We start from the raw sequence: 14,704 nt of genomic DNA, 5'->3' as shown, positions 1-14,704 counted from the left end.
TAAAAATTCTTGTTTTTTAAAATAGAAGATTCTTTTCAAAACAAAGAATCTGTCTGAGGTCTATTTTTATGGAAGATTAATAATTAAGTTCTGTAATATGATTCATTTGCTAAAATATTTCCATTCATGCTGTGTATTCAAACAATCTTAGACATTAAATTGTATTTTGTGGATTTTAAGAAGGGTAAGACAAAGGAGCACATATAACAATCCTCAAAGAGGAATTAGAAACAGAGAGAGTGAGCAGTTTCAAATTCCTGGGTGTCAAGATCTCTGAGGATCCTACCTGTCCCAACATATCAATGCACTTATAAAGAACAAACATGAGGAAATCTGCAGATGCTGGAAATTCAAACAACACACACAAAATGCTGGTGGAACACAGCAGACCAGGCAGCATCTATAAGGAGAAGCTCTGTCGACGTTTTGGGCGGGGACCCTTCAAGACTAACTGAAAGATATTAAAAGATTTGAAAGTAGTGGGGGGAGGGGGAAATGCAAATTGATAGGAGAAGACCAGAGGGGGTGGGATGAAGCTAAGAGCTGGAAAGGTGATTGGCGAAAGTGATACAGAGCTGGAGAAGGGAAAGGATCATGGGGCGGGAGGCCTTGGAAGAAAGAAAGGGGGGGAGCACCAGGGGGATATGGAGAACAGGCAGAGTGAAAAAAAACACAACTAAATATGTCAGGGATGGGGTAAGAAGGGGAGGAGGGGCATTAATGGAAGTTAGAGAAGTCAATGTTCATGCTATCAGGTTGGAGGCTACCCAGTCGGCATGTAAGGTGGTGTTCCTCCAACCTGAGTGTGGCTTCATCTGGACAGTAGAGGAGGCCATGGATAGACATATCAGAATGGGAATGGGACGTGGAATTAAAATATGTAGCCACTGAGAGATTCTGCTTTCTCTGGCGGACCAAGTGTAGGAGTTCAGCGAAATGGTCTCCCAGTCTCCCTTCTTCAGCTCTGTATCACTTTCGCCAACAGTGAAACAGTAGGAGGTACAGAAGCCTGAAGGCACACAGTGATTCAGGAACAGATTCTTCCCCTCTGCCATCTGATTCCTAAATGGACATTGAATCTTTGAACACTACCTCACTAATACACTTTTAAAATACATATTTGTTTTTGCACTTTGTTATGTATACTGTAATTGATTTTTTTCTTCTATATTATGTATTGCATTAAACTGCTGTTGCTAAGTTAACAAATTTCATGACACATGCCAGAGATAATAAACCTGATTTTGATTTAGCATTGGAACTCTAGTGACAATAAATAATTTAAAATATAATTTAGGCCAATAAAATCTTTATTAATTGCACTCAAATTATGGATATGTAAATACTTAAACAAGTTTAATAATTTCTGCCTGGGGCAGACCATAAAGTCCAAAGTCTTTACTTCCTATCTTCTGCTGGCCAGTAAGCTTAAATGCCATAACTGGACTCTATTGTTCCATTTGAGGACGTGTAAAATTCATCCAGAGTAGCTATTCTTTTTAGAGACTGCATATAAATAGATAGCTGTTGTTGACTAGATTTAAATTTGTTGGGAATTCACCAGATTGTCCACTGCTTGCACAAAATGTGAGAACTGCTGGTAACTCATCAAACTCTGAATCTGATTGATCCTTTGTGTCACGAGGAATAAATTATGAAACAACATTGATACAACAAGGCTTCAAGTAATCATGTTGGTAGTAAATTGGCTAGGTGCAAAAATAAATAGTGCTTACATCAATTAACTTATCAACAATGAAAATTCAGTTTATTTTGTTGAACATTAGTAACTAATACTGCATTGCTGGTTTATCTGGTCACATTTCAGGATTTGTAATCTTAGTTTATAAGCATATTTGCTTTAACCTGCCTCAATATTAGTTTTGAAATTTAAAAAGCATGACTCAGTGAAGATGACAGCAATATTATTAGCATCTATTTTTAATATTTCTTATAACTCCTTATGCATTAAATTTACTCACAATACTTGGTTACTAACTTTGCAAATGGAAACACCAACATCATTTTGCAATGTAAATATAATAGAATCTGTATAGTTTGGATTTAATGTGTTTAGGTGTGCATCTTTCAGTTGCTTCCTAGAATGAATCTGGGCGATGCTTTCAAATTTTTGTTTTTTTAATTCGGTTCCCTATTGAAGATGCCATTTGGTGGTTTTAGAAACATTAGTATCCTAGATCATAAGGCAGCAGAATTAGACTATCTATTCTAACGCATCAAGTCTTCTCCCCACATCCTTGTGACATCTTGCTTAAACATTATCTGGGTAATGAATATTATATTCACCTGAAGACCAAGCTGGAAACTAAGCCTATTTGTAACTCCCTTCCTTACTTTGGGGGGTCATCGATCCCAAACGAACTTTTACAATCCGCCAGATTTCAGCATGGCTCATAGCTGGCACGTTCACCTCAATCAGTTTCAATTGATTACAAAAGTAATTGTCCACAAAATGCAACACAACACCCAATAGTGAAATAACTATAGTGTCATCGCTGCTGCAGCTTAGGAGAATTTCTAAGATTTCTAAAAACATAACATGACTCATATTAATTTAATGGATACAGTTTGGCCAGCTTAAGCCATGCGTTCAAAGGGGAAATATCAGAAGGATGTTATTTGCACCTTAGAACACAGTATATAATAACGCCATGATCTCATGCATGCAATGTTTGCATTAAAGATAAATGGTATATCAAAGTTAAAGTGCACAGTGTGAATTGTGCAGAGTGTTGGTCAAAGTGAAAGGCAATAAGTTCTTCATATCTTTTCTCATTTGTTTAAAAACATGTCTTTTTTTTTGACAGGGCACAAACTAATGTATGCCACAATTGACCTTCCCCTTCTTAATACATAGTATTGTTTTAGTCAGGGAAAGGTGTCTCACATAAATCAAGCGAGAGTTTTTGTGTCCAAGCATAGAGTTTATCAACTTCATGCTCCCATTCTTCCTCTGAAGTTAAATGTGTAACTTCATCTTTTTCTTCTTGATCAGAGCTTGTGTAAAATTGAGAGTCATCCAGTGCAGGGCTGTGGCAAACTGATGTTTTCTTCTCTTCCTTGTCATTTTGTAATACATTCAAGAAAATTAAAAATGAAAAGCATTAATACAGATTAATCAAAATGTATTACAAATATACTGTATTTTACACATCCAAACAGGCTATTATTGCTGTACAAAAGGAACAAATCTCAATCATACCAATGGTACACTGATGTCATATTTAATATTATACTGGCAACTGAAATTGCACATTAATTTACAGTTATATTACCAATGAGTGAACAATCTTGCCAGGTTTCTCTTTTGTAACTTACTTTATCCTATTGTTAATCTTGCTTATAAACCTGGTTTGGCTTATCCAGAAAAGGACATTTCATCAGAGAAAGGTAATGCAAAAGGAAGAGTTGTCAATGCAAAGTTCTTCATTGAATGCATGAGATTCAAACAAAATGTTCACAAACTTTACAATACTAACTGCTCTATTCCGGCAAAAGGTCAGACTTTTCAGAACCCCTACAATGTACACTAGATTGATTAGTCCTGACTATTTGCTTTGTAACCAGTCAGAATCAAGTCATTGTTTGACATGTTTCAAATAATGGTGGGTAAGAATATAATCACATTCCCAATACCAGCTAATGCTTACTTTAAAGTAAAATATATCCCAAGGTGTTCTGCAAAGAGCTGAAAAATTATGAAAAAAAAAGTTTTGAGGTGTAAGAGGAGGTGAGAGCCAAGAAAGGAAAATGCCAAGGGTCTGGAAGTATATAGAGTGTGGACAATTAGTGACCATGACAAAGACACACCTGCTAAATAGATTCTTAAAGGTGATGAAAGAAGATTTTTTTCTAAGATGGAAGTTAGAAAGTTTTAGTGATATATCAGGGTGTAAGTGTAAAAACAACAGCATTTAAAATGAAAGGGAGAAACCAGGTTGCTATGATTTTGCAGGGTTCTGAGGTGCAGAGAGGCCTGTGTATCACAATAGGTGATGTTCAAAGGTCGTTGAGTAATTAGGAAAGTTAACAGTTATTTATTGCTGGAATAATTGAATGCAAAGCCCACTTTTGCTTCAGTATAGTTTTGATTTCCTTATTAAGGGAAGAATGTGGACAATGAAAGGAAGGTTGACAGATAAGGACGACAGACTAGGTTGCATCAATTGAATTTAGGAGAGTTGAGAATAAGACTCTGAGCAGTTTCAACAGGATGGATATGGAAAGGATGATTCCTCCTGTGGTAGCATCTAGAACTAGTGCCCCCTGGTTAAAAACGTCACTTACATGAGACAAATAAAACCAAATTATATTTTCTTTTGGGCCACAAGTCTTTGAAATTTCACTTCCACTGTCTTCTGAGAAGGAGAGGCTTTGAATATTTTAAGACAAATTTGGATAGGCTTTTGACGAGAAAGGGGCTAATAGGTTACTGGGGCTAGATCCAAATGAGATTACAAAGGCTGAGTGGCCTCATCCTACTCCTAATTTGCAATTAAGCCACTTGGATGGTTCAATTCAGTATGAGTAGAAGATGCAGAACAACTGAGTCACTGAAAGATTGCAGAGCTTGTTTTGGGGTGGAAAAATATAATTTCAGGTCTTCCAAATATTGTTAGATAAAATCATAGTTAGTTATCTATGCCTTGAGATCCTACAGCTTGTTGATAGCTTGTATTTCCTAAGCGTTTTGCTAGATTGTGAAGATTTCTGACGTGAAAGGTGGGAAGAGAAGGAACTCAGGTAACAGCAGACATCCATCTTGTTTCTAGTGTGTGGATTTAACAATTTTATGATTCTAATGAATTTACTTCAACACAGCAGCATTGTTTAATATACCATACTTGGATAATGACAAGAAATTTAACTACTTTAACCTCTGCTTGATGAACCCATTGAGGATTACTCAAGGTGGACAGCATAGAATAGGCAATTCAGTCCAACCATGCAGGTGAAGAACTGATTAAGTACAAAAGAGTTGTATTTTGGTATAAGAAGGCATAGTCCTAAAGGGGCTAAAATAAATCACAACAGCTCCGCTGCTTTCTTGGGAATCTGTGGGAGATTGGCATGTTATCGAAAACCTTGGCAAACTTCTATAGATGTGTGGTGGATAGTGTGTTGACTGGCTGAAATACAGCCTGGTATGGGAACACCAATGCCTTTGAGTGGAAAATCCTACAAAAGGTAGTGGATTCGGCCCAGTACATCATGGGTAAAACCCTCACAACCATTGAACACATCTACGTGGAATGTTGCCGTAGAAAAGCAGCATTCATCATCAAAGATCCTCACCACCCAGGCCATGCTCTTTTCTCACTGTTGCCATCAGGTAGGAGGTACAGCAGCCTCAGGACTTGCACCACCAGGTTCAAGAACAGTTACTACCCCTCAACTACCAAGCCCTTGAACAAAAGGGGATAGCTAAGCTTATTTAAAGACTCTTATACTGTTATTCTATGCTCGTTATTTATTGCTATTTATTTATATCTGCATTTGCACGGTTTGTTTAGTTTACGGTCTCTGATGTTTCCAGTTAGTGTTCTATAGATTTGTTAAGTATGCCTGCAGAAAAAGAATCTCAGGGTTGTATGTGCTGACATGTATGTACTTTGCTAGTAAATTTTACTTGAGACGTCTGGGGAATTATGTAAAGTGGTTTAAAAAATCTCATTGTGCCTGTTTATAAAAGTCAGGATCCACAGTACCACTGGACAATTAATCTTTATAAAACTGGTTCAGACTTAAATGGAGTAACGTTTCCAACATGGGGCACCAAACTTTAGAAAAAATATTAAGATTTTGGAGTGGGTGCAGAAACATCATGAAAATCACTCCAGGGATGAGAGACATTAATTAAGTGGATAGTCTGGAAAAGATGCAGATCCTTTGAACAGAAGAAGTTTTGTTTTGAAGGGCTCTGGCATAAACATGTGAATGTGTTACATGGGAGCAGGAGACAGTGACAAACATCTTTATAGAGAATGAGTGATTCAGGTCTGGAATGTACTGCCAAGATAATAGTTGGAGACAGTTGCAATTGTAACATTCAGAAAGGAACTGGATAAGCAGTTTGAGGAGAGATCAGGAGATTGAAATGAGCTACACTGCTCTTACTAGCATGTAGGCCAAATGGCCTCTTATCATAACATAACTATTCAATGACTGTATATTAGTCCATGCTGGCATTTATGCTCCATTCAATAAAAATTTATTTATTCATTTACGGGATGTGGGTGTCGCCAGCTAAGCCAGCATTTATTGCCCTTAACAAGGTGGTGATGAGCTGCCTTCCTGAACCGCTGCAGTCCCTGAGGTGTATCCACAGTGCTGTTAGGGAGGGAATTTTATGATCTTGACCCAACAACAATGAAGGAACAGCGCTATGTTTCCAAGTCAGGATGGCGAATGACTTGGGAGAGGGATTTCCAAGTGGTGGTGTTCCCAGGTATCTGCTGTTTTTGTCCTTCTAGATGTTAGTGGTCGTGGGTCTGGAAGGTGCTGCCTTAGGAACTTTGGTGTGTTGTTGTAGTGCATCTTGCAGATAATACACTGCTGCAACTGCTCATCGCTGTTTAACACCATCATTCCTACAATTCTGATTGAAAAGCTCCAGAACCTGAGCCTCTGTACCTTCCTTTGCAACTGGATCTTTGACTTCCTAACCAGGAGACCACAAATGGTGTGGTTTGGAAATAACATCTCCACCTTGCTGAAGATCAATGCTGGCACATCTCAGGGATGTGTGATTAGTCCACTGCTCTGCTCACTCTACACCCATGACTGTGGGGTTAGGTCCTCTATAAATTTACTGATGATACAACCATTGTTAGCAGAAACTCAGATGGTGACAAGAGGGTGTACAGGAGAGAGATATCTCAGCTAGTTGAGTGGTGTTGCAGCAACAGCCTTGCACTCAACATCAGTAAGAGCAAAGAACTGATTGTGGACTTCAGGAAGGGTACAATAAGGGAACACATACCAATCCTCATGGAGGGATCAGAAGTGGAGAGAGTGGGCAATTTAATTTCCTGGGTGTCATATCTCTGAGGACCACCCTGAACCCAACATATTGATGCAGCTATAAAAAAGGCAAGACAGCGGCTATATTTCATCAGGAGTTTGAAGAGATTTGGTATGTCATCAACAACACTTGCTAATTTCTACAGATGTACCATGGAGTGTATTCTAACTGGCTGCATCACTGTCTGAACCATAGAACCATAGAACACTACAGCACAGAAAACAGGCCATTCAGCCCTTCTAGTCTGTGCCGAAACTTTATTTCGCTAGTCCCATTGACCTGCATCCAGCCCATAACCCTCCATACCTCTCTCATCCATGTATCGATCCAATTTATTCTTAAAACTTCAGAGTGAGCCCGCATTTACCACATCAGATGGCAGCTCGTTCCACACTCACACTACTCTCTGAGTGAAGGTTCCCCCTAATATTCCCCCTAAACCTTCCCCCTTTTACCCTAAAGCCATGTCCTCTAGTATTTATCTCTCCTAATCTAAGTAGAAAGAGCCTACTCACATTTACTCTGTCTATACTCCTCTTAATTTTGTAAACCTCTATCAAATCCCCCCTCATTCTTCTATGCTCCAAGGGATAAAGTCCTAACCTGTTCAATCTTTCCCTGTAACTCAACTCCTGAAGACCTGGCAACATCCTAGTAAATCTTCTCTGCACTCTTTCAATCTTACTGACATCCTTCCTATAGTCAGGTGACCAGAACTGCGCACAATATAACAGGTAGGGGCTGGGGTGGGCTTCTGCACAGGATCAAAGTAAGCTGCAGAGTTCTAAAATTAGCCAGCTCCATTGTGGGCACTAGCCTCCGTAGTATCCAGGTCAACTTCAAGGAGCCCCCACTACCCAGGATATGCCCTCTTCTCAAGGCTACTATCAGTAAGGAGGTACAGAAGCCTGAAAGCACACACTCAACAATTCAGTAACAGCTTCTTTCCCTCTGCCATCTGATTTCTGAATGGACATTGAACCCATGAACACTACCTCACTACTTTTTTTAAATTTCCTATATTTTTGCACTACTTATTTAACTATTACATATATATATTTACTGTAATTCACAGTTTTCTTTTTCTCTACTATCATGAAATAGAGAATTGACCAACGGCATTTCCGGACATTATAAGTTTGGAGAGGAGGGGACTTCAATCAGGTCCACTGTTGAGGATAAAAGGGCAGGCGTGGTTTGTGGCAGTGTAATAGAGCTTTGGCCAGCAACCAATAAAGGAAGGCAGGGGCAACCGCAGCAACCATCGTCTGAGTGGACATAAAGTGATGACTTAAGGCTTTGGCAAAGAGAGGTCAGAGAAAACAGGAAAGAAAAGCTCATTTTTTTTCATTCTCTTCTTTATATTTGCTCAGCTAGGACAGTAGGGCTGACAAGCAGGATAGTGAAATGCTCCTCTTGCGGGATGTGGGAAGGCAGGGAGATCTCCAGTGTCCCTGATGACTACAACTGTGAGAAATGCAGCTTCTAACAAATCACGTTAAGGAGTTAGAGCTGGAACTGGGTGAACTCCCGATCATTCAGAAGGCTGAGGGGGTGATAGACAGGACACGTACATCTGAGGTGCACGACACAGGGGACAGGGTAATAGTCAGAAAGGGGAAAGGAGTTAAGGAGCCAGTGCAGAGTACCCTTGTGGCCATCCCCCTCAACAAAAGATTCTGTCGGGGGTGGGTGGGGGGGAATGATCTAACAGAGGGAAGTTTCAGTGGGCGAGTCTCTGGTACTGAGTCTGCTTCTGTGATTCAGAGGGAATGGGGAAGAGGAGGCACGCTGTGGTGACAGAGGATTCGTTAGTTAGGGGAGGGTACAGAAGGTTCTGTGGGCGAGAACACGATTCCCAGATGGTATGTTGCCTCCTGGGTGCCAGGGTCCGGGATATCTCAGATCAAGTCCTAAACATTCTTAAGTGCCAGAAGTTGTAGTCCATGTATGTTCCAAAGACATGGGTAGGACAAGTGACGAAGTTCTGCATAGAGAGTTAGGTGCTAAGTTAAAGGGCAGGGCCTCCAGGGTTGTGATCTCAAGGATTGCTGCCCATGCCACGTGCTAGTGAGGCCAGAAGTAGGAAGATTATTCAGTTTAATATGTGGCTAAGGAGTTGGTGTAGGAAGGAGGGCATATAATTTTTGGATCACTGGCTCTCTTCCAGGGAAGGTGGGATCTGTGCTGAACGGATAACTTGCACCTGAACTGGAGGGGGAAATAATATCCTAGAGGGAAGGATTGTTAATGCTGTATGTGGGGCTTAAACTAGAGTTGCAGAGGGATGGGAACCAGAGTGTCAGAAGTTAGTGGAGAGGTTATGGAGACAGATGTTACTAAGCCCTCAGACAAAGTTAGAATTCTAAAGGTTGAGCATGATGTGATTAGTGTCCTGAGCTGCATATATTTCAATGCAAGAAATATTGTAGGAAAGGTGGATAATACTGCTGAAGATAAGAGAGCTGGTTTACAAAAAGAGGCAATGTGTAGTTAGGAGAGGCTGTTGATAGGGCAAAATTTTAGTCAACAGGATGAGATGCAACGTATAAGGCAGACAAAATCAAAAATGGTGAATACAGGACTCTGAAAGTGTTGTATTTGAATGCATGCAATACACAGAATCAGGTAGATGAACTTGTAGCACAATTTGCAGATTGCTGTATGATGCCGTAGGCATCACTGAATCATGGCTGAAAGAAGATTACAGCTGGGAGCTTAATGTCCAAGGGTATATATTGTATCGAAAGGAGAGGGTGGTGTTGCTCTGTTGGTAAAAAAATAAAATTAAATCATTAGAAAGAGGTGGCAAAGGTTCAGAAGGTGTTGAACCACTGTGGATGGAGCTAAGGAACTGCAAGGGTAAAAAGATCCTGACGGGAGTTGTATACAGACTCCCAAACAGTAGTAAAGATGTGGCCAACAAATTACAATGGGAGGTAGAAAATGCATGCCAAAAGGGCAATGTTACAATAGTCATGGGGGCTTCAATATGCAGGTAGATTGGGAAAATCCAGTTGGTGCTGGAATACAGGAGGGGGAAAGTACCTATAAATTCTAGAGTACCTATAAAATTGCTTTTTAGAACAGTTCATGGTTGAGCCCACTAGGGGATCAGCTACTCTGGATTGGGTGTTGTGCAATGAACCAGAATTGATCAGAGAGCTTAAGGTAAAAGAACCCTTAGGGGAAAGTGATCATAATATGATCAAATTCACCCTGAAATTTGAGAAGGAGAAGCTAAAGTCTGATGTATCAGTGTTACAGTGGAGTAAAGAGAATTACAGAGACATGAGAGAGGAACTGGCCAGAACTGATCGGGAAAAAACACTGGCAGGGCTGATGGCAGAGCAACAATATCTGGAATTTCTGGGAACAATTCAGAAGGCACAGGATATATACAGTCCAAAGGGGAGGAAGTATTCTAAAGAAAAGATGACACAACTGTGGCTAACAAGAGAAGTCAAAGCCAACATAAGCCAAAGAGAGGGCATATAATAGAGCAAAACTTAATGGGAAGTTAGAGGATTGGGTAGGTTTTAAAAACCAACAGAAGGCAATTAAAAAAGATATAAGGTAAAGATAGAATAGAAAGCAAGCTAGCCAATAATATTAAAGAGGACACTAAAAGTTTCTCCAAATAAATAAAGTGTAAAAGAGAGATGAGAGTGGATATTGGACCACTGGAAAACATTGCTGAAGAGGTAGTAATGGGGGACAAACTGAGTAAGTATTTTACATCAGTCTTCAGGGTGGAAGACAATAGCAGTATGGTGGAAGGTCTAGGTGTCAGGGGGCATGAAGTGTGTGAAGTTACCATAACTAAACAGAAGGTTCTTGGGAAACTGAAATGTCTGAAAGTAGATAAGTCACCTGGACCAGATGATGTACACCCCAGAGTTCTGAAAGAGGTGGCTGAAAAGATCGTGGAAGCTTTAGTAATTATCCTTAAGGAATCACTTGATTCTGGAATGGTTCCGGAAAACTGGAAAAGTGCAAATGTCACTTGACTCTTCAAGAAAGGAGAGAGGCAGAAGAGAGGAAACTGTAGGCCAGTTAATCCATCCTCAGTGGCTGGGAAGACGTTGGAGTCAAGTATTAAGGTACTTGGAGGCAGATAATAAAGTAGACCATAGTCAGCATGGTTCCCACTAGGGAAAATCTTACCTGACAAATCTGTTGGAATTCTTTAAAGAAATTACAAGGAGAATAGACAATGGAGAATCGGTTGAAATTATGTACTTGGATTTTCAGAAGGCCTTAGACAAGGTGCCACATATGAGGCTACTTAACAAGCAACAGTCCCATGCTATTACAGGAAATATTTCAGCATGGATAAAGCAGCGGCTGATTGGCAGGAGGCAAAGAGTGGAATTAAAGGAAACCTTTTCTGGCTGATTGCCGGTGACTAGTGGTGTTCCACTGGGGTCTGTGTTGGGACCGATTCTTTTTATATTATATGTCAATGGTTTGGATGATGGAATTTAAAAATGCAACAGAAGAAAATCTGCAGATGCTGGAAATTCAAACAACAACACACACAAAATGCTGGTGGAACACGGCAGGCCAGGCAGCATCTATAGGAAGTATAGGTATAGTATAGGAAGACGGCCCAAAACGTCGACTGTACTTCTTCCTATAGATGCTGCCTGGCCTGCTATGTTCCACCAACATTTTGTGTGTGTTGGATGATGGAATTGATGGCTTTGGTGCAAAGTTTGCAGACGATATAAAGATAGGTGGAGAGGCAGGTAGTCTTGAGGAAGTAGAGTTGCAACAGAAGGACTTACACAGATTAGGAGAATGGGGAATGAAATGGCAGATGGAATACAGTGTCAGGAAGTGTATGATCATGCAATTTAGTAGAAGAAATGAAAGGGTTGACTTTTTTAAATGGAGAGGAAATATAAAAAAACGAGGTGCAAAGGGTCTTGGAGAGTCCTTAATTTGCAGGTTGAGTCTGTGGTGAGTAAGGCAGATGCAATGTTAGCATTCATTTCAAGAGGACTAGAATAAAAAAGCAAAGAAATAATGTTGAGAGGAAACTTTATAAAGCACTGGTGAGGCCGCACCTGGAGTGTTGTAGCAGTTTTGGGCCCTTTATCTCAGAAAGGATATGCTGAAACTGGAGAGGGTTCAAAGGAGGTTCATGAAAATGATTCCAGGATTGAATGGCTTGTAATATGAACAGCGTTCGATGGCTCTGGCATTGTACTTGCTGGAATTCAGAAGAATGAGGGGTAACTTTGTTGAAACCTATTGAATGGTGAAAGGCCTTGATAGAGAGGATGTGGAGAGAATGTTTCCTGTGGTGGGAGAGTCTAAGACCAGAGGACACAGCCTCAGAATAGAGGGGTGCACTTTTGGAGGGGAGATGAAGAGGAATTTCTTTAGTCAGAGAGTGGTGAATCTGTGGAATTCTTTGTCATAGGCAGATGTGGAGGCCAAACCTTTATGTATATTTAAGGCAGAGGTTGATAGATCTTCGATTGGTCAGAACATGAAGGGATATGGGGAAAAGGCAGGAAATTGGGGCTGAAAGGAAAACTGGATCAGCCATGGTGAAATGGAGGAGCAGACTTGATGGACTAAATGGCCTATTTCTCCTCTTATCTCTCATGGTCTTTATGTATAGCATTGTACTGCTGTCACATAGTTAACAAGTTTCATGATATATGCCAGTGATATTAAACCTAATTCTGATTCCTCCCTTTCAGTATAATTCTATCTCCTCTATTTAAATGTTTGACTTACCACCATTTAGCTTCATCAATACCATTCATCTCAATCACTTCTTATAATTGCATTCACTACTCCTTGGATAAGATGGTTCTTCTGAATTTTCTACTTGATTTCTGGTTGACTATATCATCGGTCCCTTGTTTGCCCTTTTCCTGGATATATTCTCTCCATCTCCTTACTATCAAGGTATTTTAGTTTTAAAGTGCACTCTCAGGTCAATTTTCAATAATATTTTTCTGAAGAGCAAAGAAATTCTGTCTGTGCATCTTCTCTGATATGTACAGTACACACTATCATTTTTAGTATCACTCTTGAAAATGGATGTCAAAGGAGAAAAGCATTTTTATGCCCATACCTCAAACATTAAGGAAGTATTTAATATGTCACATGATTTTACCTCTTTGTTCTTATCCAAGCCATATACCTTTCTCATTTTGGAAACTTTCATTCTTGCTTTGTGAGAACGCCGTTGTGACTCCTTTCCTGCTTTTAACAATTTTGAGGTTCGATGTGGAAGAGTTTGTGTGACTGGAGAAGCTGACCTTGAAAATTAAGCATATGTTTTAATAAGTAACCACGTTATATGCTGGATTGAGGGGTGGTTGCAAGGTTGTAGTCAAACTTGTTAGCTGATGTGTTGTAGAATTTCCACCTTCCAATTCTTTCTGTTTGTAGTGACTCAATAAGTACTCATGGGATAACTATATCATAATCATTCTGAGAATTAATATGATAGTTACAGTTTTCACCAGAACCACCTAAAGTATTGTCTGATATATGCTGAAACTTGAGAAATCGGGAGCTCTCCCAACCATCTTCATGATATACTGCTATTGCTCCTTTGAACAGTTTATAGCCATCTATAAACTTGCTGATGACACAACTATAGTTGGCAGAATTTCAGATGGTGATGATGAGACGTACAGGAGTGAGACAGATCAGCTGGTTGAGTGGTGTTGCAACAACAACCTTGTACTCAACATCAGTAAGACCAAGGAATTGATCGTGAATTTCAGGATGGGGAAATCCGGGGAACACACACCAGTCCTCATCGAGGGATCAACAGTGGAAAGGGTGAGTAGTTGCAAGTTCCTGGTGTATCAACATTTCTGAAGATCAACCTTGGGCCTAACATCTGGTTGGAATTACAAATAACGGAGCTTGATGAGAGTTGCTATGTCACCAATGACTCTCGTGGACTTCTACACTTGTACTGTGGACAGCATGCTAACTGGTTGCATTACTGTCTGGTACAAAGGGGTCACCGCCCAGGGTTGGAAAAAACTGCAGAAAGTTGTAAGCTCAGCCAGTTTCATCATGGCCACTAGCCTGCCCAGTAACAAGGACATCTTCAGAAGGCGACGTCTCAAAAAGGTGGCATCCATCATTAAGGACCCCCATCACCCAGGACATACCCACTTCTCATTGCTACCATTAAGGAGGAGGTACAGGAGCTTGAAGACACACACTCAATAGGAACAGCTTCTTCCTCTCCACCATCACATTTTTGAATGGGCAATGAACTCATGTACACTGCCTCTCTATTTTTGAATGGGCAATGAACCCATGTACACTGCCTCTCTATTTTTGAATGGGCAATGAACCCATGTACACTCCCTCTCTATTTTTGAATGGACAATGAACCCATGTACACTCCCTCTCTATTTTTGAATGGACAATGAACCCATGTACACTGCCTCTCTATTTTTGAATGGGCAATGAACCCATGTACACTGCCTCTCTATTTTTGAATGGACAATGAACCCATGTATTTTTTCTTTATTTGCTCTCCTTTTGCACTATTTACTTATTTTATACATATATATTTTTGCTTTATAATTTTTAAAACTGTGTATTGCAATGTACTGCTGCCTCAAAACAACAGATTTCATGACATATGCCAGTAATATTAAACCT

The 14,704-nt window shown here is 40.1% G+C and overlaps 1 protein-coding gene across 6 annotated transcripts in view; it reads right to left on the bottom strand.

The window, feature by feature from the left end:
* Window positions 1-1,751: 1,751 nt before the first annotated feature.
* Window positions 1,752-14,704, bottom strand: part of c5hxorf58 (chromosome 5 CXorf58 homolog) — a 62,433-nt gene continuing 49,480 nt past the window's right edge. For 3 of the 6 annotated variants that reach the window (XM_073044578.1, XM_073044577.1, XM_073044575.1), the window contains exons 8-9: window positions 13,185-13,329; window positions 1,752-3,080 (exon numbers count right to left, since the gene is read on the bottom strand). In XM_073044578.1, the coding sequence (XP_072900679.1) occupies window positions 2,886-3,080; window positions 13,185-13,329 (340 nt within the window). In that variant the 3' untranslated portion in view covers window positions 1,752-2,885. The remainder of the gene's footprint in view (window positions 3,081-13,184; window positions 13,330-14,704) is intronic. The other 3 variants (XM_073044576.1, XM_073044579.1, XM_073044581.1) reach the window with 3 other exon arrangements.

This window comes from Hemitrygon akajei, chromosome 5, assembly GCF_048418815.1.
Source record: "Hemitrygon akajei chromosome 5, sHemAka1.3, whole genome shotgun sequence".
NCBI lineage: Eukaryota > Metazoa > Chordata > Chondrichthyes > Myliobatiformes > Dasyatidae > Hemitrygon > Hemitrygon akajei.
The sequence above is the reverse complement of the archived record's forward strand: the minus strand, read 5'-3'. Positions and strand labels throughout refer to the sequence as shown.